Source organism: Biomphalaria glabrata, chromosome 18 (genome assembly GCF_947242115.1).
Source record: "Biomphalaria glabrata chromosome 18, xgBioGlab47.1, whole genome shotgun sequence".
NCBI classification, from domain to species: domain Eukaryota; kingdom Metazoa; phylum Mollusca; class Gastropoda; family Planorbidae; genus Biomphalaria; species Biomphalaria glabrata.
Genome location: NC_074728.1, coordinates 15,485,117 through 15,511,500, shown reverse-complemented (window position 1 = coordinate 15,511,500; position 26,384 = coordinate 15,485,117). Strand labels below are relative to the sequence as shown.

General features: G+C 39.0%; 1 protein-coding gene across 4 annotated transcripts in view; it reads left to right on the top strand.

Annotated features, from left to right (window-relative positions):
- The window catches only part of LOC106079668 (polycystic kidney disease protein 1-like 1), a 360,015-nt gene that overhangs the window by 177,110 nt on the left and 156,521 nt on the right, over positions 1–26,384 (top strand). For all 4 annotated transcript variants that reach the window (XM_056017219.1, XM_056017218.1, XM_056017220.1 and 1 more), the window contains exons 34-39: positions 6,393–6,572; positions 10,167–10,267; positions 10,386–10,509; positions 10,655–10,774; positions 16,221–16,426; positions 17,539–17,777. In XM_056017219.1, the coding sequence (XP_055873194.1) occupies positions 6,393–6,572; positions 10,167–10,267; positions 10,386–10,509; positions 10,655–10,774; positions 16,221–16,426; positions 17,539–17,777 (970 nt within the window). The remainder of the gene's footprint in view (positions 1–6,392; positions 6,573–10,166; positions 10,268–10,385; positions 10,510–10,654; positions 10,775–16,220; positions 16,427–17,538; positions 17,778–26,384) is intronic.

Genomic DNA, 26,384 nt, shown 5'->3' with positions numbered 1-26,384 from the left:
ATCTTCTTTTTCCTTCACCAGTTCTTCCCGAAGGCGTGCTTGTAAGGTTTCTTTGTTGCCGCTTGTCTTCAGATCTCGACCACGGAGCTCTTCCTTCAGTTCCTTAACAAGGAGTTGGTCTAACGTTTTCGTAGTAGCCATTGCAGATCCGATCCCACTTCTGACACCAGTTGTTACGAATCTCGCTATCCAGGCTCTCTGCAAACTGCACCAGACACCACCAACTTAAAGAACTTGACAAATCTGGGCTTCAAAATAACGTGATAGTTTAATGTCAATAAATAACAGCCAATACTGTACGATTGGCAGCACGTAACACAAGACTGTACAAATATCTCTCCGCCGTATCAACTCTTGCACTGGTCTCTCTCTCTGTCTCGCCTCTGACTTGTACTGAGCCGTTGTAACGAACTGTAGATCGGGAAGTTGTGCCTGACTCGTCTCTGATACCTTCGCTCTTTATATAGGGTCCCTGCTGGCCTTCTAGAACCGGACAGAACGTCGCTCGACCATTCTGGGTGGTCAGATGACTACATCCCTCGTGACACTCTTGAGCTCTGTTCACGACGTCGATCCTTCACGAACCATCATGTTGATACTCGTCTCGGCCGATCGTCGTAACTCGTCACGGTTGACCGCTCGTCTAGCGCTGGCCTGGGGCGATTTGCGTCGGCTGACTACACACACACACCACTACCCCCATCTGTGCCGCCACCAGGTTTATAACAATATTATTTAAGCAAACTACAGTCTCCAAATTCTATTATCGTAGCTAAATGGGGTTTTGAATTAAAAAAAACAAAAAAAAACTGCAGAGATTTTTTAGTTTAAAACCCCTCAACAGATGATTTGACGAAAAAACTTTTCTTTTCGATATAACATCTAAAGCGAAATACAGGCATGTAGTCAAGAAAGGTTACAAATTTCTACCAGTGGCTTGGGATCCATTAATAAAGTGTGAATAGTCTTCTGCCGAAATTGAAAAACACTATATGTGGCTCAACAAAGATGGCTAAGACAGATTTTAGGAGTCAGTCATAGAGATCGGGTCTAAATCAAAGAAATCATATGCCGAACCGGGAGTCGAATCCTTAGTAAGGTTGTGACAGAGCGTCGCATGAGGTTTTGCGGGAAATGTTCTCCGACAAAATGAATTACGCAAAATAAGAGTTGCGGAAAGAGCTTGCCGGAAAATGCGCCGAACGACGCGAGAGGGTCTAAGTCAGTAAGAATAGCACATTAGGTTTTTGAAATAAAACTTTTTAATAGCAAGATAATGCACTGTAGATACCTCAGAATATGCATTTTGTTGGCTTTCAATAGCAGAAATAATGCTCGGCGGCGCGCGCTGGGGGAGCGCTGCGAGCTCCCCCCAGACCCCCTTGCTGGCAAGGGTGGGGATTCTACAGTAAACAATAAACGTCTTCCGAAAGGGTCAGAATGTAATAAAGATTAATTATGTACACACACACACACATATATATATATAATTTTTTTTTCCGCGGGGGGTGGGGCAGCGGGGGGAATCCACCCTCAAACATCCCCCCCGAAAAAAAATCCTGGCTACGCCCATGGATTACATCTAGATCGACATGAATAATGGATCCCACAAGTTATCAATGTAAATATCAAGGCTTATTTAACTTGATCTAAACTTTTTTTTATAATGTCAAAAACAATAAAAACATTTTTTTTTAAAAAATTTCCAAACGCAATAACTCCATTATTAAACTTCAAATCTAATAAAATTTAAAAAACAAACTTGTTGGTTCAATTTGGGCATCAAGCCCTTGAATCCTTAATCTGCTAGAACTTACGAATTTTCTGATTCGGCCAGCGAGGAAAGCATACTTATGCTATTATTTATTGGTATGTTCATTATATGGACGTCTAGATCTAACACTAGACCTAAGTTCTGATTTGGAATTGTTAAGATGTAGTCTAGATCTACTTCTAGATGTAGAATCTAGATGTAATCTATATTAGATTTACGTAAATTATAAGCAATGCTTATAAACTTCAATTAAATTGAAGCAACTTTCAATTCACTCAGTTATCGCCTAATGACGGTAATACTGCTACGTTGCCTCTAGACCTAGAGTGTGTCCAACGAGTTAGTAATTCTTTTCTCAGTGATATAATCAACTGTTAAATTTTTCAGGAAAATCGTTAGAGCCGTTTATAAGATCAGCTGTCCGGCCACCCAGGTGCCGGTTTCCGTTAAGGAGCATGGCTTCACATAACATTAAACAACGCTATGGCACCCCTGTAATAATGCAGTGGGGACCGAGTCACATAGGTGTGACTGGCAACACAATTGCAGACTCTTTGGCCCACCAGGGAGGGCAAATTCCACCCACTGAACAGGCTGTAAGCTTTCGTCAAGCCCTGGCTATAATACAACAAAACAGAAATGGAAAAGTGGTTTGAGTGCTGTGACAATTCCCAAAAAGCCCGTGGAGTCTGGGAGCGCATGAGGCGCCCTGACCGCACTTCCCCGTGGCTGTCCAGGCCTGAGCAAGCTATTATAGCACAGTTCAGGACAGGCCACTGTCCTGTTGGGTCATATTTCTCGTGGCTATGGCCAAATTTTGATTCACGGTGCCCCCGCTGCGGAGAAGAAGAGAAAACCGTGCCTCATATTCTGTTTGACTGCCACAGACTTGCTAATCTCCGTCTCGACAGGTCTGGGAAACCCGAAATTCTCGACCTGTATGGCGACACTACGCTAGACAGCAGGGTTTCTGTCCAGGGCTTTTGCAAGAGAGGATTTGAGCCTCTCAAGCCCTCTCAAATGGAGTTTGATGATGATGATGATGATTAAAGAGTGACTTGAATAAACTTTAAAAAAAAAAAGCAGCATTGAACCTTTCGAATATTTCGATATTTACTTGAGAAGCCGACGAATAATCAAATATTGTATTTAGAACTTTTTTTGGGGTGGTGGTAAACTTTTTTTTTTATCATTACAAGCGTCCCATTTAGGTTTGGCTAGGTAGAGGATATTAAATCATTTTTGAAGATTAAATGGGCACAACGTGGCCTGAAATTGTTTTACATGTTTCGGATGTTCCTTCAGAATTAAAGATCAATAAGCCTAGCTGATACCCCTGAAAAGAAGACAGCCGCTGGATTCGAGCATGAGAGCATTGAAGTGACAGTCTAGAGCACTTTGAAGTGACAGTCTAGAGCAAATTGAAGTGACAGTCTAGAGCACATTGAAGTGACAGTCTAGAGCACATTGAAGTGACAGTCTAGAGCACATTGAAGTGACAGTCTAGAGTACATTGAAGTGACAGTCTAGAGCACATTGAAGTGACAGTCTAGAGTACATTGAAGTGACAGTCTAGAGCACATTGAAGTGACAGTCTAGAGCACATTGAAGTGACAGTCTAGAGCACATTGAAGTGACAGTCTAGAGCACATTGAAGTGACAGTCTAGAGTACCTTGAAGTGACAATCTAGAGTACATTGAAGTAACAGTCTAGAGCACATTGAAGTGACAGTCTAGAGCACATTGAAGTGACAGTCTAGAGCACATTGAAGTGACAGTCTAGAGCACATTGAAGTGACAGTCTAGAGTGCATTTTAAAAGTGGTTCCAAATAAACATATCCTTAACCGATGAAGGAGGGGGACAAACGTTATGCTAGAATATCCTGGCCACAGACTTTGGAGGGGGCGATATTAAGAAGTCCGTTCTAATTCAACTTGGCAGATATTACAATTGAAATGCCAAAAGTATAATCATTGAGAAACGACGAAATGCTTGCCGTTTCATTGAAAATGAAAAAAAAACGATGTTTGTTCCTGCCATAAAACATTGTGGAGAGTGGAAAGATGCAATAATGCAATCTAAATTAAATATTTATCGCTTCTTAATTTAAAAAGAAGAATATACAGACCCAAACACTCTACAAGTCTATTTTAGGGAACTGCAGGAGAGCTACGGAGATTGTGGCACCATTTACACTGACGGATCCAAGATGGATGGAAAGGTCGCATGTGCCTGCTCTTTTAGGAACAAAATCATGGCCCGTGGACTCCCAGATGGATGCTCAAGTTCACGGCCAATCTCACTTGCACTGTTAACGTATCAGACAGGAGAACAGTACTTATACTTATACTTATAGGATTTGGCTCCAAATCTGTATTACAAGTTTAGGGCGAATGAAGACTGACATTCCATTGGTAAAGCTTTTAAAACTTTTAGATTTAGAGAAAATTGCATCTGACCTTAGGGGTGTCACCTTCCATCTTGGGCCCTCCCATGTGGGCATAGAGTGAAATGAAACGGCCGACAGAGACGCAAAGAAAGCCCTAAATGAAATGGTGTCAGGAACCAAATGACCAGCTCAGATCTGAGACAGGGTATAACCTCTGACACCAACCGATGGTGGCAGAAGCGTTGGGAAGTGGAGACAAACAACAAGCAAAGACAGGTAGTGGCGGAGGTCAGGCGGCAGTACACATCTAAGGGCCTGACACGGCGTGGAAGCTGGACCATGTCCAAACTTAGGATTGGCTATATTACGTCACACACTCCTTTGTGCTAAAGGGAGAGGAGCTTCCTACTGTGTTGCTATTGTAACTCTAACCTTACCGTACATATCCTACTTGATTACCAGGAAAATGATTTAGAATAGAAAACCTCAAAACACTGTTTGATCGCGTTGATCGTGGGAAAGTTCTGGGTTTTATTCTGAAGGTGGGGTTTAGATTATTCAAATTTTTATCATTTTAGTTGTGAGTGGAACTTTTTTACACTTCAGTTGTGTAACTTTTAGCGCTTAGCCTATATAGGGGAAGTAACCCTTCAGAGATTATGGGCACTACATGGGGCCTAAATTGAGCCGATGTGTCAGAAATCTAAAATACATTCCTGCAGTTTTAGTTTGCATTTTTGACAGTGTCTGGTATCGCCATATCATGAGAACCATTGAGCAGCTGTGACATAATTGCTGAAACGAATATCCACATACAATGTCGCGTTCCTTTTATTGACGGCAGAGTTATAAAAATATAGAAACTGTTACATCTGACAACGTTAACTTGTAACAACAAGCGTGTGTCTCCAACAGTAACTTACTAAAGTACAGGTCCTTTAAGAATTCACTTTGATATTTTTTTCTATAGTATTTTTTAATGCGTCTAAAGTCAGTCTTGAAGCCTTCGTTGTACGTGTCCATGCAAACCGAGATATCTTCTTCAATGAACAAAGTGCTTATGTCCTGACATCCTGCTTTTCCTTGAATGTCCTCTGTCATTTCATCTTTCCACCTTATTGCTCGAAATGCTCCTGTCAAGAAAAGGTGCCATATAGCAGGGTTCCTAATACATAACTTAAATGGACTAATTGTCACTTGTCCCATTTTTAAAACTCACTCTGACTGTCTGTCTGTCTGATAAAAGTTTAAAGTTTGTGCATGCTATTTCTCACATATCCATTCTCGGATCAAGCTGAAATTTAGCACAATTATTTCTTTTACCTGACAGCTCAAGAATCAATAAATAAAAAAACAACATTTAATAAACTATTGGTAATAAATGATTATGTTTGGTTAATAAATGATTATGTTTGAAATTGTAACTGACTGAAGTAGTGGTATAAGCTGAATTAGTTCCCTTTATAGGTCGTCGGCTGAGTCTTAGTGAACACAAACCTAGGACGAGACTATAGAAAGAATAGATAACAACTATACAATCATCTAGGTTCATAAGTTGTCGACTAGCAGAGAGGCTACCGGGTTGTCTTGGAATCCTGAGAAGACTCGAGTCATGAGTTCGAATTCATGTCTTTCCCCATTGTTATTTTTTATTCTTATAAATACTTTTTTTTATTGTTATTCTAGATCTATTACAAATTTCATTACATGACTGATCCAAACTAATTGATACAAGTGCACTTAATATTAGCTTTGTTTAAAAAAAAGTAGTTTTAAATATTTTATAGTTTATCTTTTGATTACCAACTTTGTGAAACTATGTATATAATAAAATATACACACTGATTTAATGATACAATTTAAATATACGTTTACGTAATCCTCCAAGGCCTAGCTCGAGAATAATGACATTGAAGGTAAAATCGGTTTTCTTTCTCTTTTAGTTTTAAACCTTAGGATACAACGTGAAAGACGGAAAGACAAACACAATACAGCTTTTTTTTTAACGGGGGGGGGGGGGGGCACTTCACGTGTTTTTACGTCAGTTAACTTACAGTATTAAAATAGTTGTTACTTTGCTTACTTTACAGTACAGATATGTACTTGATTCTTGTGTCTATGCTAATTTACTCTTCCATATGAAGCCATTTCAAGTCCATATTTGTGTTCAGTTTACATTTGTTCTGCACAATGCATTTAATAACTGAATACATAATTTATTGTTTAGACGGACGTCACAATATTAGAAGACAACAAAGAAGATCATTCGTATGTATACCTCTTGTGTGTTGTAACTGGCTGGTTTGCCCGTGCCTACACAACATCGAATGTGTTCATTGTAATGAAAGGATCGTGGGACAACAGTGATACTCATATATTATGTAATCAAAAGAGGAACCTTTTTCAGGCAAGTATCTTATTTTTGAAGTTCTTTTCAATTTTCAATTTTTAGCGGCTCCCTAAATGGGAATAGACGCTATTAGTTTTGTGTGCTCTGTCTGTCCGTCCGTCCTTTTTAGAAAATGAAAATTGGACATCATATTTGAGATCATTCAAAGTTCTGATGCAACGATTACTTTTTTTAAATTCCGAAATATTCGAATTGATGTTGCAAGTTCCAAGGTTTGAGCACACATCATTACCATATGAAGCCAGCTTCCTCAATATGTCTATTGGTGATTGTAGCACTGGTTTGTTGATGAAAATTGCATCAATGACATCTTTGAACAAGCGATTTGCCTGTATTTCATCAATCAGGAAAAAGTAACAAAGTTTTTCATCAGCGTATCATCATCCATAGACTCCAAGAAGAAACCCAAAGGTGTCCACATGTTTTTCCAGCCTTTGGAATCTGTCCTTCATCTCCAAATGAATTCTGTCCTGAATTTCTGTCGCAACATATCTGAATTGCAGTTCTATTGACAGTACTACATCAGAACTCAATTCACCATCAAGCCATTTCTTTCTTCTAATTGTTTTGATTACAGGAAATCCATAGCATTCACTACCTTCTTTTGCTCTTTCGATGGATTGGGTGATCTGTTTTGTTCGTTTCTCATCATTTTTGCAGAAAGCATGAAAGGGTTTCAGCAGCTTCCCGTTTGTGCAGTCGAGACTTTCGAAGTTTCTTCTGAAATATATTAATTGGGCGCAGGAGATTTGACCAGAATTCAAGATAAGCAAAAAATTATTAATTTTCCGCTGCATGAAAAAGATTCTGTGCACTGCTTCTAGTGTCCATTCTTTCAGTTTGTTGATTCAGAAAGTTTCTCCAACAGCTTAATGATTTTGTCGAGAGACAAGGAAACCGCATACGTAGTTTCTTCTCTTACGGACCACCTTGTATTACTCTCCTTTTTTAAACTCCAGGCTCCAGCTTCTATCAGTTTGGCCCATCTCTGGGGTGAATTGGAAAATAAAAGTTGAACAATTCATGAACAGTTCCAAAATAATGTGATAATCGCTGGATTTATCTCAGCAGAATTGAAGAGCTGCCAGGTTCTTAGAGTTATTAGCACAGTTCAGAAATGTTGCCTTTGGATTTGTCTAAGACATAGACGGCCACTCATTGTGGCTGCGTTATCATAGATTTGACCTCTGCACAGATTAAAGTCCAGTCCAATGTCTTTAAGAGTTTTCAGAACAAGTTCTTTATAATTTTTTCCATCAAATTTCAAAATTTCCAAGTAACCAATGAATGACTCTTTTATTTCCAAGTAACGAACTATTAGGGATACCTGTTCTTGATGAGAAACATCTGGGGTGGAATCAAGCATCAGAGAAAAGTAAAAAACTTGCTTGACTTTCTTAACTATTGATTCCCTAACTCTATTGGCCATCAAGTTAATAAACTCATTTTGAATTTCTGGTGACAAATAACATGTCTTCCTATATTCGATTCTATGTAAGTGGTCTTTCGTAACTTCATCAAATTCTGCAAGAAATTTTAAAGATGATTGGAAATTCCCAGGATTGGCTGAATTCAGTTTTTCATTGTGACCACTTAAGCTTGAGTTTGTTTTTGCTAAGTACTTAATAGCTGTTGCTACACGCTTCAGAATATCTCTCCAATACTGCTTATTTTTCCAAATTTGCGCATGAAATATATGTGACAGTTCATCTGGTTCTGCCTTAAGCTTTTCTTCTTCTAACGTGTCTGTCGTGGACTACTTCTTCATGTTCTTTCAGTCTCGCAGGTTTTTTCCATGAAACCATCTCCTGGTTTGCTCAATGCACTAGATGTCTTTTCTGATGCCTCAAAAAACAGTACGCATGCAAAACAAAGCAGACATCCCAAGTGTGGTGTGAAGAGGAGCCAAGATCGGTTGCAAATTTCTCCTGTTGGAAGCTTTCTAGTGAATCATAATGTCAAACTTTGTGATTTATTTTGGGTAAACTCTACTGGAAACAATACTATTTGTCACGTACGCATCGTCTATTTTTTTCTCAAGGTTTGCCGGCAAGATTTCAGCTAGCTCGGGAAAATCCAAGTCTACATCAACCTTTTATTAGAATAATAGTGATTGGTCAGAAATGTTATTTATTGTACGTTAAGTTGTATTTCATTGGTTGGCCATGCAACAAAGAGATATTAGTCACGTGGTAACGCCGTAAAGTCTGGGAAGATTCTAGATTGCCTCCAATCTCTAGTTGGAATTCAAAGGAAGAAGACATAAATTATTATAATATGTAGATCATTTAATCTAGTAGAAATATATATTATCCATTTTATTTAATTACAGTTTACCATTGTAATTATTGTGAATAGCTGTTCCAAGTTTTGAATTAAAGTTTTTGTATTTGACGAGGAGAAGTTTCTTCATTGAATATAATAATAACATACTTAGATCGTCTTATCGACTAGCAACTTCTAAATGATCATCTTATCAACTAGCAAATTCTAAAGAATCATCTTATCAACTGACGATTTCTAGATCCTCGGATATCACGATCATTGGTTGTGCCGTTCAGATCAAGATAAACTTCAACGTGACATCTAGCACACCATACGATCGTGACACTATTCATCTTTGTTTTGGAAAAATAAGCTACCCTTTAACAGGACTTTGATAGCAGTTCCTCGGATAAAATTCTAGGCAGGATATATCCAAAGTAATTGTATTTAATAACAGCTTCTTCCACTTCTGGAGAAAGTGATTTTGGAATACCATTACTTGACTCATCATCTGTATCACTTATTTCAGATGTTTTTTCTGACTGTGGTAAAAGGTATTCCCTTGGAGTTTCTTCAGCACTACTTCTCTCATCAAGAGACATTTTCACTTCTTCGACTGCTGTATCTTTGTATGAATCATTTGAATAGTGATACTTCGACACGTTCATGGTCTCCTTTGTTTTCAGTGTTTTAGGTTTTTTCTTAAATGATATTGATGATGAAATAAACTACCCTATATACCAAGTTACTTCCTGAGAGTAGCATGGCACTAGTCAGCGCTACTCCTTGAAATTCAGAGTAAGTTAATACTCTGTGTGGAATACATACAACAGGGTCATTAATTTATATAACAACGTGAAAAGCAAGATTACATGGCAGTGACGCAATATTTTGTTTATTTTAAAAACAAATTTTGAACACTTATTTGGGGGCCCCCCACCCAAGCTACGCCACTGTCTAGATGTAGACCATATCTAGACCATATCTAGAACTACTCTAGAAATCTAGATCTAGTCTAGATCTAGATTCTAGATATATCCTATATTCTAGATCTAGTCTAGACCTATAAAGTAGATAGAGCGATTATGATCAGGATTAGTAGTCCTACTAGTGGGTAATACCAATAAATAATCGAACATATATGTATTTCCCGATGGCCGAATCAGAATCGTACGTTCAAGCAGCTGAGGGTGTCACGGGTTCGATACCCGGTTTCAACCAAATATTATTTTATTTTTTTGGTTTTATTATATTTTAAGATTAATAATGGAGGTATTGTCTTTTTTAAAAATGTCTACTTCAATGTTTTTCCTGTTGACATAAAAGTCAGGCTCAGAGGATTGGTTTTTGTTGACCACAAAAGGTGATCTAGGGAAAATACATTCTATTGAAGTCTGGACAGATTTTTCTGGCGCTCATCCGTCTTGGTAAGTCAACAGTTTAGCATTTTCTTTCTGTTATCATTATCGGCAATGTTTTGAATTTAGTTTTGTTGTTGTTGAGAAAAAAAAGTGAACTGCCCGGGAAATGAAAAATTTATTTCAGGTATTTGAAGTCTATCTATGTCCAGAATATGTTGACCGGTGAAACCTGGGTGTGCAAATATAACAGCTGGTTCAGTTGTGACTTTGATAACACAAACCTTAAAGCCGATATTCCAGCCATCGAAGTAAGCATTTACTTTTTGGAACAATAGTTGTTGGACACTTTGTGAAGTAATAGGAACTTTAAGTATTTATACTACATGTTCATCTAATGAATAGCTTTTAATGGAATCAAAAAATCTTTTAGTTTATACATTTTGTTGTCAACAGGAACATGAGTATATGAGATGTACTTTTCTGCAGCTGGCCAGTCGAACTCAACTAAGTTTACGAAACGAGCATCTTTGGTTTGGAATGATAGCCAAAAGCCCTTCCAATGTATTTACAAGGGTAAGCCACCCCCAGATTTGTATATAATTTTAGAACAGAAATTATAACTTTTATTACCAAACTACATTCCTCTATAAAAGGAGATGTGTTTATATTTAGTTATCGTTTGTTGTGAATTTTTTTGTGTGAGAAAGTACTTAAACGGATGTTACGTAATAAAATGAGTCTTCAATGTCTACTTATATCAACACGAAGTCTCTGTTAATTAATTGTTATTATTAATGTTTACAGTGTTTTATTTATTATTGTCTGTGACAACAGAACAGGAGATGGTTGGCTTTAAAAAAAAATCGACATTAAAGTAATGTTAGGAAATTTGATAAATTTAATACTCCTTTTCTTTAATAGTTTACCAAATCAATATGAGAGGAAAACTGAAAACATTTCACATCAACATGTTAAGAGAGTTTGGTGGAAAGTCAAAGAAAAGTAATACTAACACTGATGAAGTAGTTCGTTCCAGCTGTGCGATAGTTAATGAACCAGAGAAAGACGAAAATGAATTGACTGGATCATTACTATCTGTATTAACTTTAAAGCAATCAGAAACTTGGACAGATTGCAAAATTGAAGAGTCACTATCAGTAGAGCAAACGAAGCAAGTGAAAGAAGTTCTGGCTAGATATGATGATATATTGACCGATGTACCAGGGAGAACTGCAGCAATTAAACATGACATCATTCTCAAAGAAACAGAAACCATATCCAGTACCTTTAGGGTATAATGTAAGGGAACTCTGGGGTTGAGTTCTTTACTACATACATATGGTTCGATAATCTAGGGTATGATTCTCACATGCAGACCTTAACATGCGTTAATATTACAAAGTATTACTTAACGAAGGAGTATAAAATTAGTATTTATTTACAGTCAACAGCAAGTACACATATAATAATTGAATGCATAGTCATTAATAACTGAGATACTAAAACGTGCCCAACTGACATACTACAGGGCGCTTAGACTAGATTCATTGGACAAAAGGCTATCAATGCCATACATAATATACTCACAAATAGTCAGTTCTCACACATAACAATGAATAGAAATATAAGTTATGACATCTCCTTACGCTAGGCATAAAACTGGTAAATACAACACAAGCACCCTCCTCAGACCAGGTCAGCTCTCCAACTGCTAGACTGACCGCTAGAAACCTAATTGTCCCCCCCCCCTTGAAAATCTCGTGATAAAACAATTCACACACCAACCACCAAAATAAACAAAACACACACACAATCTCACATCTTACCCCCCCCCCACTCTTGACATCTCCCCCTTACTTCCCCTAGATTTTCCCTGAAAATTTAAGTATATATTATGTACACTAAAAAAAATTGATTAATGACATTGATTGTTGAAGTACAACATGGTAAAAAAAAAATACTACTTAAAAATACACAGTACATCTTACTATGTTTACATAAGTAATTTGTTTCAATTCAACAAACTACACCCATGAGTTTAAGTATGAAATAATGAATACTATGTTTCTATGCATCAACATTAATAAAATACATGAATTATCTTTCCATTACCAAACAAAACAAATTCATCAATAATAATGCATACGAAATAATTAAACTAAATATAACTAAATTAATCTTCATCTGTTCCACTTGTTCAGTTCCTTCCCTTGTGACGTCAGATTACAATGTACTGTTTATTGTTTGTAAATATAGAGTTTAAGACTTGACTTCCGATGCTTCTCAATACTGGATGAGACGACGCGTCTTGTGCAAAGTACAATTAAAACACAAAGAGATGAACAGTTCAGTCCATGTCATTTAGCAATAATAAATATAATAGTAGTAGTAGTAATAGTAGTAACTTCTCTGACGAGACGATCATAGTTGAAAAAGTTGAACGTACATACTGGATTGCTGAGGCGTGCACTGTCTGAAAACGTTACAATACCAGGTATGCTTCTGACAGATACAATAATGTGAGTTCAAACTGTCAGCCTAGACAATGGGTCAGCCCAAAAGTTGTCTGTACCTTTTATGTGCTGAATTTCACAGTCTAAGTCCATAAGGTATAATTTCCATCTAGCAATACGAGCATTCGTGGTTGCAGACTTGAGATACTTGAGATTCAGGTGATCAGTACAAACAATGAACTTACGTGAATACAAGAAGTGTTCCATCTTCTTAATTCCCCATGTTAATGCTAACAACTCCCGCTCCATTATGCTGTATTTACATTCACGTGGGAGTAATTTTCTGCTGAGGAAACGGACAGGATGCAATTTGTTTCCCACGTACTGTAGAGCAGCAACTGCAACAGCCTTGTCCGAAGCATCACACTGTAGATAAAAACATTTATCCGGATCAGGCAACATTAAAATGGGGTGAGAAGTCAAGTATCTTTGTATACGCTCCAATGCAACCTCCCCCTCCACAGTCTTAGCAACTTTAGAAGAGTGCCCTTTTTTTAGAATTTCAGTAAAGGGAGACAACAAGCTTGAAAAGTTTGGAATGAAGGAGCGATAATAATTAAGCAGACCTAATAATGATCGGGTTTCCTTCTTTGATTTAGGGTACCGGAGCTGCAGAATCTTACTGACATTCGAATTTTCAGGCTGAAGAAAGCCTTGGCCAATCTATGGCATAGGAATGTAATAGTTTGGAACCCAATTAGTAACTTGTTAGGCTTAACAGTAATATTGAATTCTCCTAACCTCTCAAGCAGCTGTCTCAGCGAGAACATATGACTCTGCCAATCAGTGTTGTACACACAATGACCATCAAAATAAAAAACTACTTGTTCTAAACCTTTTAGCACTCTACGCAATGTTCTGTTAAAGAAACTAGGACTGTTTTTTAAACCAAAGGGGATATATTTGAATTGATAGTGTGCATTAGGTACTTTGAACGCTGTGTACTGCTTACTACTCTCTTCTAATGGCACCTGCCAGTAACCTTTCGTTAGGTCTAATTTACTAAAATATTTGGCTTTCCTTAGTGTGATAAATAGTTCCTCTTGATCTGGTATGACTTCTGCATCAAATTTTGTTATGGAATTTAATTGCCTATAATCAACAACTGGTCTCAAAGTTCCATCTTTCCTTTTGATTAAGATCATAGGAGATGCATAAGGCGATTCACTCTTTTAATAATATCTGTGTTAATCATCGACTCAATTTCTTCTTGTAGCCTTTGTCTCATCGCCATTGGTACATTATAAGGTTTTAAATTGACAGGCTTATCCGATGTTGGAATTTTTTTAAAGGGCTCCACTTTCGCTTTTCCTGGTACATCTGATATTACGTGTGCAAAGTCTTCAAGGAGTTTTTCAACTTCATTTTTCTGAGTTTGGTTTAAGTCTTTATTAATGGTTATTGCCCTTTGGTTTATTGCTCCATTTCCATGGATCATTTCCGGTAGTTTTAATTCTTCTATTTCATTATCAATGATTTGCCCTGTTTCATCATGGTCATATTCATCCACAACTCCAATAAATGCAGCAGACAAAATGTTACTCTTACAGCTAGTGTTGGCAACATTGTTACTTGATGCTTCAACTGGGGTGTAATATTTGATTAATCTGTTTACATGAAATATCTTTGATTTGTTTCCTTTCTTTACTATGTAATTTAAGTCTGATAACCTCTTTTCTATCTTGTACGGGCCTTGCCAATATAATTTGAGCTTATCTCCCTTTTTTAGTTTCAACACTAATACCATTTCTCCTGTAGCAAAACGATTTTATGTAAAAATGCTTTCGAAACACAAATTTGAAGGTTAATTTTATTAAACAATGAACTCAATAGACTATATTTTGTATTTTCATATGTCAAAGTAAAAAACTATATGCGCAAAGTGTAGTTCTTAAAATTAGATCTAGATCTTTTCGATCTTTTCTCATGTAAACATGGCCTAGATCGATGATGTTATAATGATTTCATAGAGTTGTTCAACTTTTTTTTTTGAGGATCTTAAGTTTCTTTTAGGACTACAGTACATACACTACGGTCTAAGTTAGTACCCAAGGAACATTTATGCCAAGTTTTATCAAGATTGGTCAAACGGTTTTGATTTTTATCTGGCATATACATACATACGCCTTACATTCTACCTTATAGTATAGATATGCGTAACAACTTTATAGATAATGAAATATAAGTCAGTATACGGATTTTTATTTAGCTTTTATATGATATTTATTTTTAAATTCGGAACAACTTATTATTGATCATGAGTTTCTGCAACGTTTAAGCAAGAAATTAAATGTAATATGAGTTGGAAGAGCAATACCAAACATTCGTTGGCATTGATTTGTTTTTCACATAAACATCCGAAACAATATATTATAGATACTTAAAACTATTGCAATTTTTTGTAAGGAAAATTAAAGGTTAAATCAGATTTTCAGTAGCTTTTAGTGTTGTTGTTTTTTTTATCTAACTTGACGGACAGACAGACCGACGGACAAAAGGCACAAAAGTAAGAGGCGTTTATCCTGATGGGGGCACTAAACAAAAAATAAATAAAATCTGTTTATTCAATTTTTTTATGGAACTAGTTTAGTAATCTGTTTTGCCGCGGCTGTCACGCTACTGCACGAACGTCTCTGCATAAAAAGTCCATTTTAAAAAAATGTGCGTGACATATACATACAAAGTGCTTTTTAATTTTAGTAGCTAGTGTACCAGAAACAAGGTTACAAAGACAGTTTGTGTGGAAACACAAAATCAAAATAGGCCCCCGATGTTGTCCACCTAGAGTCTTCACGAGGATTCGAACACGAGACTTCCGATTCCAAGTGCTTTACCCCTCAGCCACAGCATCTCCATATATTCATTTAGCGTACACTTTTTATTAATAATAATTATTAACCTTATCCATACATTTAAAATCAATAGCACGTTGCATGTAATATAGAGAAACAAAAAAAAAGATTCCTTTTTCTTAGAAAATTCGATAAATTGACAACACGAAAAAAAAATAATTCTTGACCATTTTTAGTTAGGTAGTGAGCTAACTAGAAATGACTTGAAAGACTTGTACTTGGACCAGACATTCCCCTCGAAAAAAAAATATTATATATATTATTTATAATATATATATATTATATTGTATATAAGTGTATAAGTGTAGTGTGGGAAAAAGGAATGGAGCATTTATTCAAGGCATTTTTTCCCGTTCTATTTCATTGTAACAGATACCCTAATTCACGGGCTAAAATGTATGTTGGGGGTGAACTTTCATTTAAAACAATGAACAGTAGGGGATGTTCCAGCAAAGTAAACAATAACAACCAATCAACGGGTTTAGCCGATGTGTACTGCTAGTATTAGATGAAAGTTGACAAACTATCTCATTAGCCTTGGATCAACAAACATATATTTAAACAACGTGTATGATGTTGTTATTTTAAATATGATCTTTACTCTAAATATAGTCAAATCTATTTCTTTGTTACATCGACTTATGCTGGTTCCAGGTAAGACGAATTGTGACAGGCCTGACAGTGCTTCAAACACTCATGTTAATCAACCTGATATATTTTGGTATTGAACATTTTGATGATTCTCAACAAGTTCTGAAAGTGTTGGGATATAATATCCACGTGACAAGCATCAAGATTGGTTTTCAGTCGTCATTATTTGGTTGCATCGTTGCCTTTTGTGTGGCAATAATGTTTAATAGGTAAGCATTTCACGTTACATGACATTCAATAGCAATAAAACATTATTATGAATACTTTTTTACAAATCTTATATCAACTCTGTCTGACGAAAGCATTGTACACATGATTTCTATCACAACCAATCTCGTATCAAGTTGAAATTTTGCACAAAATATTTCTTTTACCAGACAGAAAACAGAATAATGCAAAACAATTACCAATTAGTTATTTAACTATTAATAATTAATTATTTTGTTTGGTATCGAACACGTGTAAGGAATTGTACTTGATAGATTTGGTGGTATAAGTTGAATTAGTCCTTGGAAAGAGGCTACAGCTCCAAGTCAAGTCGTACATCTGTTTGTATAGGTCATTTCAAAAGCAATCCCGTTACCTGACGAGATACCCCCTTCTCCCTTTTCTCATCTGGTCCAGACAAGCGTAGTGTGAAAGCTAAAAGCCTGAAATTGCGCCTAACAAAAACAATTGGTAACAATACTTCTAATCGCACAGATTTTGGATTGGTAGTCTAAAAAGAAAAATGTAAGTTCCCCTTGCACACCTACGGTTAACGAGGGTGTCATGTGGCCAGCACTTTACTTTTCCTCAACTAAAGTAGGTACACATTAGAACTGGTGGTTTCAGAGGCGCCCAGAGATCTCAAAATTAAAAATCACAGTCTTCACCGGGTTTCGAACCTGGTTGCCCCGGTTCTGAAGCCAAGCGCTTTACCGCTCAGCCAGCACGCCTCCATTGTTAGTAGAAATCTATTTGTGACATTGTTGATGAACTGATCATATTGAGAAAATTAAACTTAATATAAGCTATGTTTTTATATGCATATATCTTGTATGTTTTTCTTGTAAATTCAAAGTCGAGGATGCTCATTAAATTTAAAGCATAATTGTAAATAGTCACGTCAATAAAATGTTTTAAGTCTGCATAGTAGACACACTACATTTATATATAGGGTATTGGCTTAGGGTAAAGTCTTTGTGGAATAATGATCTTTGCAAACTGCCATGTTTATTTTGATGGAACAACCTCATTTAAATGATCTCCCTAACAAACTTTTCAGTCCGTGTGTATGTTATAATGAAATGTAACGGCTTTCTTTCTCTTTCCTTCTTAGCATAGCTCCGCAGCCATCTCTACATCAAAGTGCTGAAGATGAACAAGAACTTGTTCAAACTCGACTTCAAAGAAGTCGTTTCATCTCAACCCATCAAGTAAAGATCAGCTCAAAGAGAAAGTCAGAAAGTAGTGAAAGTTTAAGTCATTCGGAAATACGGGTCATAAAAAGGTCAATATTTCAAACTGAGGGCATGGATCCAGCGCACAAGCCAACAAATAAATCTTATAGTTCTAAAGGTTAGAATTTAGGCTGGAAGTGATTATTTCATATTAGTATAACTTAAACCAGGGACATATTTTCCTAATCGATATTTTTTTTTACTTTCTATCGATCTAATTTTTAATGTTTAATTTGATACATTTTTAATAACGCCATTTTAAGTTTCCATTTGCTTTTCCATTTTTTTAAGACGAAATAAACTCCAATAACTAGTAAAAACAAATAGATTCAAATACATTTTTCAATTGTTTTTCCTATAAAATGCATATTAAACATCGAGTCTAGGTCGATAAGACATAGCATCAGTCACTAAAACTATAGCCTAATGTCGAACTCTAGATCTGATCTAGATTCTAGGAATACGAATCACAGAACCAAAGTATGGTCAGTTTGAATGTGAGAGATTATTCTTGGATCTGGTAGATTTACAAATGCTTTACACAAAGAACATGGAACGTCTGTAGGAAAACATCTGTGTGTCAAAATATTCTTGATCATACTAGAATTAATTACTATTACCGTAACAGTCGTTCCATTTGAAGATACAAAGGCCAAAGAAAGTGTTGTTGAGGGTAGAGCTATTCGTATAAAACTAGTGTGTGTGGGTGTGTGGGGTTATAATGTAGGCAAACAAGAAGGCTACAAACGATGGGCCTATGAAATGTTTAAAAAAAAAGGGATTTTAAAGGATGAAAAAGTGTTTCGGGAAACAATAAACATCTATCAATTATATATATATATTTACAGTGCTTTTTTGTGAGGGCATGCACCGGTACGGCGTACCGGCACCTTTTTCAATGTGGTGAAAAAATTAATACTTTTAACGTTTATTATTAATTTATTAGTATCTAAAAGTTAGGCAATCACAGAGTACCGGCACCTATCTCGTTACAAAAAAAAGCACTATATATATATATATATATATATATATTGTTGGGATTTTCACTGTCAACCAAAATAGAAACACTGCTTTACACAACACAGCACATCTAACACAAGAACTTGACAACAAAAGCTTCAATAAACAATGTGACTGTCCTTTCTTACACTCTGTCTCTCAACCGTGAAGGCTTTCAGTCACATGACCATAATACTGGTCATATTTGCGTGTACTATCAGTAATGTTCCTTGTTCAACAGCCGTTGACCCGTTGACCTGTGTGATTGGCCTAAGTCGTGTGTATCTGAGATGAACTCCAATTGGTGACAAGGCAGGGAGACCTAGGTATCCCGTAGTGCCCTGGTAAGGAACTCTGCTGTTTGGCGTAGTGCCTCGTAGCTTCCATACAAACATAGTGAACCACTAGATACGTCTTCCCGCAGCTCGCGGAGCTGCGGACACTCTTGCAAGACGTGCGCCACCGTCTCTTCTGATTCCCCACAGTGCCGGCAACGGGCATCAAAATTTGTCCGGAACCGGGCGAAGTACGCACCTATGGGGCAGTGTCCCGTACACCACTGCGCTATTGTTGTTTGTTCCGACCTTTTTAGCCTCCACCACGGGTCCTCTCGATTTGGGCGGCGCATGTGCTGCCAGACTCCCCTGGCAGTGTTGGAGTCATCCCAGGATTTCAACCATTTTTCATGTACCCACGCTCGTATTGCTGTCGTAGCCTGTTGGAACGTACTTGGTGACTCGAAAGCGGGCAGGGCCAGCGCTCCTTCTCGTCCTAGAGCATCAGCCACGGCATTGCCCCTCACGCCGCAGTGCGAGGGCACCCACTGCATAACGATGACAGCTCCAATAAGTAGGCGGATGTTATTTGCGGCGCCTAATGCCTCTTCCACCAATTTGGACTTTCCCCCTAAGCCAGCCATGGCTTGGAGGCAGGACTGGGAATCGGTAACCATTACAAGGGTAGTCGCAACGGTTATCTTTTCGCGCAGTTTTTGGAGCACGTGATTGAGGGTATTGGTTATCGCCGTTAATTCTGCATCAAAGCTACATGAGTCGAGGCCGCATGTGCCTGACAGCTTGTGTGGTTCGTGGTCTGGGTAACAGATATAGGCCCCATACCCAGCTCTTAGGGGGTCCTTCATGACCGACCCGACAGTGTAACAGTAAATGGCATCGGCCGGGTAGGTCTTTAGTGTGTCCAATGCCATCTTCCTTAGTAAGTCCGGGTGTGTGTGTCTTTTTGTGGCCCCCTCCAACCCGTGTATAGTGAAATTTATGGGAGGGATGGGCTGTCTCCTCCAGGGCGGGCACGTGCTTATCCGTCTAATTGGGACCCGGTCAGTGGAGAGGCCAGCTTGTGCACTCAAATTTTTAGCGCAGTGCATAAATGATGTCCGTTTTATCCTGTGTTTTTCTCTCCAATGACTGACTAGTGTATGGGTCGGGAGCCCTGGTTCGCCCCTTTTGTAGCGTTCCAGGGCTGTTAGCACGGCGCGCTCTCTCCTCAAGCTGAGAGGAGCCACGTTGGACATAATTTCTGCAGCGGAAGTTGGGCTCGTTCTATAGGTACCGCAAATGAATCGGAGAGCCTGGGCCTGTACACGGTCGAGTGATTCGAGAGCTGTCTTGCTTGCGTTCACCTGCACGGGCAGGCTGTACTCGATTTGGGATCTGACAGCCCCTGTGTACAGTGTGCGGAGCGTGTCAGCTCGGGCGCCCCACTTGGTACTGGCTAGCTTTCTGAGTAACCCTAACTTCTCCGAGGCCTTTCGTTCAACATCTTGGATGTGCAAGTGCATTGAGAACTTCCTATCTAGGGTGACTCCTAGATATTTTGGCGTGTTTTCACGTTGGAGTCGCAGCCCACCGAGTTGGAGCTTGAATGGGGCCCCAAGAATGTCGATTCCCAGGCTGAACAGGCTCCAGGTCGTTTTGGCAACGTTTATCTGAATCTGCCATTTTGAACAATACGAGGAGATGGTTTGGAGGTCGGCTTGTAATGCTGCCTGAAGTTGGTCAGCTTTCTTCTCGGTTGACCAGAGGACAATGTCATCAGCATATAGCAGTTTGCGACACCGGAGTGAGCTGGGCAAATCATTAAGATAGGCCGTGAAAAGGATACATGAGAGGGCGGATCCCTGGGGTAACCCTCTTATTGGGGTGTTTTCCCCACTTAGAGAGTACTGGAACTGTGTTCGTGTTTTCCTCTCCGTTAGGAACTGTTTTATCCAGTTGTAGGTCCGCCCGCTTACGCCCATGGCTCTAAGCTTAAGATAGAGGCCTTGCTTTTACACCCGGTCATAAGCCTGTATTAGGTCAATAAAAACTGCATATGTGCTCTCGGACCTCTGGAACCCATCGGCCACCTCCTGCATGAATACCGTGACCTGGTCGATCGGGCTCAAGCCTGCCCTAAAGCCAGCCTGCTCTGGCGCTAGGATACCGCACTATCAAAGCTCCACACGAGTCGCTCGCTGACCATCCGTTCTACTATCTTGCCGATAGTGGAGGTCAGGGATATGGATCAGTAGGACTCCACGTTAGTCGCGTCTTTGCCCTTTTTTAGTATTGGAACAATGGTAGCACAGCGCCAGGCCCTGGGTACTCTGGACTCTACCCAGGTCCGATTCGCAAACTCAAGGAGCTTGTCTTTCGCAATACCTCCGAGGTGTTTTACCATCTCAGGAGTAACCTTGTCTGGCCCCGGAGCCTTTCTGTTTTTGCACTTAGCTATCGCTCTGTCCAGCTCAGCACGGTAGAAGGGCGCATTGCTCGTGTCCAGGTCTTCCGACCCATCCGACTCCCTCTCGAGTCTCTTACGCTCCTTGTTGAGGGCTATAGACGTGGCTGACTTCTTTTCGGACTTGCTTATCGAAGCGAAATATTTGTTAAGCAAGTCGGCCATTTTTTTATCTTTTGCCACTCGATCCCCACTGCGTGACAATAATGGGGTGGCTGTACGCGCCGAATCTTTGGCCTCAAGATTACAAAGAAGACGCCAGGCTTTGGAAGTATCCCGAAGATCCAGCCCGGCACAGGCATCCCTCCAGTGGTCCGCCCGTACACGTTGGGCCACCTCGCTGGCCTTCCGGCATAATGCGTTGAACTCCCTGCGGCATTCAGGAGTCAACTTTTTTGTGCTCTGCGCCTCGCCCGTTTCCTGGCCCTGACTATTCGATCTACTTCACGGGACCAGGCGGGTCTATGCCGTATGCCGGGATAGGTCCGCGGGATATACTTCCTAGCCGCACCCAAAATCGCTGCAGTGATTTCGCCGTATTTTGTGTCGACTGTCCCTTCCTCCATCGCGATACTCTACAGGGCGGAGTCGACAGCCGCCCCATATGCTGGCTAGTCAGCCTTAGTGTAGCTCCATTTTCTTGGGCCGTTTTGTGGCTACACCCCTGGCCTCTGAGAGGGCAATAGTGATTTCTATGGGTCTATGATCACTTCCAACGTCCTCAAGCACTTTCATTGTGGTTTTCCCCTCTAGATCGGCGGAGATCAGAGTTAAGTAGGGTCTCGAGAGAAACCCGTTGCCAGTGTGTAGGAGGGTTGGCGGACTGTGTTTATTCTGCATGCAGAATAGGTTCGTATTGTTGAGAATTTCTTGGACTTTTTGGCCCGAGGTGTCGGTTGCGTCATAGCCCCATGCAGGAGACTTGGCATTTAGGTCCCCAGCTAATAGAGTTTTAGTGAGAATATTCTTATTGCCGAGGTTAATGGCAAGTTCGTGTTTTGGCGGATTATAACAGTTAATGACCGTAAGTTTTCTACCAGCTTTGAATATATCAAGCGAGATGGCGTCGGTTCGCTCACTTTGAGGGCCAGGATTTTGAGAAACTGTCATGCCGTTTCTTACATATGTGATAACTCCACGGCACTCATCGCATTTACATTTATAAGCCGTATAGCCACTAATGTGGCTACTTCGTTTCTTGCCTACAAGAGTCTCCTGCAATAGCGCGATGTCTATTGCCCTCTCATGGAGGAGTTTTGTGAGCTCTAATATCTTAGGTATTAGACCACAGATATTGAGCTGAAGTCTGTCGCTCCCTAAGGGTCTTGGACTGGTAGCGACAAACCGTTGTAATGGTTGGTCATTTGGAGAACCGATGGTCCTCGCTTCGTTGGTCGTATTTGGTTGGGCCTTTTTGATGGTAATGGTTGATTGGGCCTGGTGCGGGACATGATCACCAGGTTGGTGTTGTTGGCTAGTCACACCTTGGCTACCGTTCTTCCGAGGGAAGAACGAATGCAGTGTAGCCTGGGAAGAGGGCTTTGTCCTGGGAAGGGCTGATTTTTCGTGGTTCGACAGGTTCTGCCGGATCGGAACCACGGGGCGAGTAGTAGAGGATTTTTCGTTGTCGGGCCTGCCGCCCGCTACCCGCGCGACGGAGCCTGTTTGGGTCTGCTCGTACCCGGGTTTTCTGGTTTGATGTGTATTATTCATGTTTGCATAGAAGTCGAAGACCGTTGGCGGCCTTAGTTATTGCCGATTAGAAAGTAGTCTGCAAGAGGGTCCGGGATCTTAGGGTGCGGGAAGTCCGCACCACTGGTCACCACCTCCGTATGGCAAGAGCTCGCTTACAGGAGGAGTGGTTGTGTAAGGATTGTTCGATATCCCCAGTATCGAAACTGCTTATTGGGAAGCGCGTTCCTCTACTACCTCACAGGGGACGGGCTAGTTAGAGCCTAGCTCGTGGACGCCGACCGGTCCGCCCGACGCAACCCGCGAAGGCCGCACCAGTCAGTCCAGTCTTTGCCCAATGGGAGACCCGCGAATCAGCCGAGTCCCAGGAGAACCCGGCCAACCCTCGAGTTGGTGTCCAGCGCTATCCGCTTTTCGGAGATCCCGTTAGGTCTCTTACTCACCGTTGCCCCGGGGCCCCACAGGGGGGGGGGGGGGGGGCTGGACATAACCAATTGAGTTCCTTTTACACAGCCGGCTGCTCATTCATCAGCGGCAAGCAACCAGTACCCTTGGCCACTCCTTTAAGAGCAGGAGTGTTCACCCGGCGACCACGATGAGGTGGTACTGGAACGCCGAGAAGTCGTGTGTATCAGTAGGCCGCACACACATTAACCCTCTCGGTCCGCCACTGGAGTTACTACAATATATATATATATACTAGTCGACCGGCGGCGTAGCATACGCCGCTATTTTGCAGGGCCGGCCATAGGTCACAACAACCTATCCGACCACACTTTCATAGGACCCGCGCTAATTATAAGTGTAAATTATTAAATGAAACCATTTTATAACTTATAACAGATTTCTCGAGGCCGCCTGATTTTCCAGGAGCTCCTGGAAATCTCCTGAAATTGCAAAATATACTAAAAGTCATGGAAATATCCGGAAATTATTGAAAATCTTGTGAAAACTGATACAAATCTCATGAAATTTATAGACAAAAATTGTCATTTTGGGGTGTCATTTAATATGGAAAACGCCAATCCTACGGGCGATAAATAAAAACGGCATTATGCATTAGCCATAATTGTGTAATCTGGTGAAAGAAACTTCTCGAGCCTCAAACTAATGAAGAATTACTTTAGTTAAACAATTCTCGTAGATAGATTGGATCATATTGAGCGTGATCTATGTAGGAAATAAAATTTTCATGATACACTGTATGACTTCGCTCGTAAAGTTCGTGGGATAACTCTATCCACAGAAATAAAAAGAGTGATCTTTCCTTTACTTCTTTTTCACGTCCAAACTTTTGAGCGAAGAAGAGAATTATATATATATATACTAGACATATGTTACCCGCGACCCGCGGGTCTTTATTTGCGCATTACTTTCGATATAGTCACTGAGAGTGTTTTGTAAACAATTAAACGAAATATAATGTAATAAGTAAAGCAAATGTGTCAATGTAAAAATAGCTAATAGGCTTAAATCCATTTTTTTTTTTAATTAAAACATTTGCTTTTGAATAATCTAGGGGATTGGATTTAGATGTATGTTAAACGTAGCTAATGATCCTTTCACGTTATTTCTCTTTCGCTACAAAAATAAAATTAGTTTTGCGAAAATGGTTTACCCGAAGTCGATACATTCTTATCTATTAAAAACGAAAAGAGCGATAGCTTTGTTAAATAAATGGGATTATAAAGTGAACAATTAAACGAAATAATTTTTAGTACGCGATTCATGAATAAATATAGATCTAGGCCTATCTCAACTCGGCTTCGCAGCTTTCGTAAACGAATGTAGCTTTAGAAAACCAAATTTGAATGTTTATTTGATCAAAATATGAAATGAATGGACTTTAATTAATATGTTTATGTGTTAAAGTATAAGACTATCTGTGCGAAGAGAAGTTTTATCATCTTAGTGTTGAATTAGAGTTTTAGATCTAGGGATGGGATTATAAAGTAACAATAAAACGAAATAATTTTTAGTACGCGATTCATGAATGAATATAGATCTAGGCCTTTAACTCGGCTTCGCAGCTTCCGTAGATGAATGTAGCTTTAGAAAACCAAATTTGAATGTTTATTTGATCAAAATATGAAATGAATGGACTTTAATTAATATATTTATGTGTTTAAGTATAAAACTATCTGTGCGAAGAGAAGTTTTATCATCTTAGAGTTGAATTAGAGTTTTAGATCTAGGGATGGGATTATTAAGTAAACAATTAAACGAATTAATTTTTAGTACGCGATTCATTACGGTATTGTCTAATGAAAGAATGTTCGTCAGGAAATCTGTAGTCACAGATATCAGGAACTAATTTATGTAAAAAATGCTTTTGAAACACAAAATTGTAGGTTAATTTAATTATATAATGAAATCAATGGATCTTCTTTTGTCTTTTCATGTGTCAAAGTAAAAAACTATCTGCGCAAAGTGTATTTCTTAAAATTAGATCTAGGTCTAAATCCTTTCTATCTTTTCTCATGTCAACATTGTAGACATGGCCTAGATCCATAAAATACTATAGCTGTAATAGAGTCGGACAACTTTATTTTTTTTGAGGGTCTTACATTTGTTTTAGGGCTACAATACATTCACTAAGGTCTAAGTTGGTACCCAAGGAACATTCCTGCCTAGTTTTATCAAGATTGGTCAAGCGGTTTTGATGCCTATAAGTAACATACATACATACATACCCCTCACATTCTACTTTATAATATAGATACATAATGCCATGCCATATATATATATATATATATATATATATATATATATATATATATATATATATATATATATATATATATATATATATATATAATATATATATATATTGAATGCCAGTGGGTCAACTTTCACAAGACATTCTGTATGGCGATCTAATAAAAGGCAGGAGAGCCGCTTGTCGCCCACTTTTACGGTATACGGTTGTATGCAAACACGACAGGAAGCTCTTCAAAATCGACACTAGCAGCTGGCGAAAAGTGGCACTGGATATATATATATATAGTACCAGATGACCGAGCCTCGCTCGATTTAATAATTTGATCAGAAATGATATTTGCCTGAACTCATTTGGAAATATTACTGTAGTAACGAAAATGAATGATCGGGTAAATATTACCAATCCAAAGAGTTTCTTTTGTTTTTTTTAGTTATAAGTGTAATTGTACATTGCGGTTAGAATAGAAAGATTCTTAGGTCCCCCAACAGTATAGACAAACCACAGCTCACGTCTTGTCGTTCTACATCTTTAGCATAAAACTATTGGCCTATTATTGGCTAGGAAGAAAGTCTT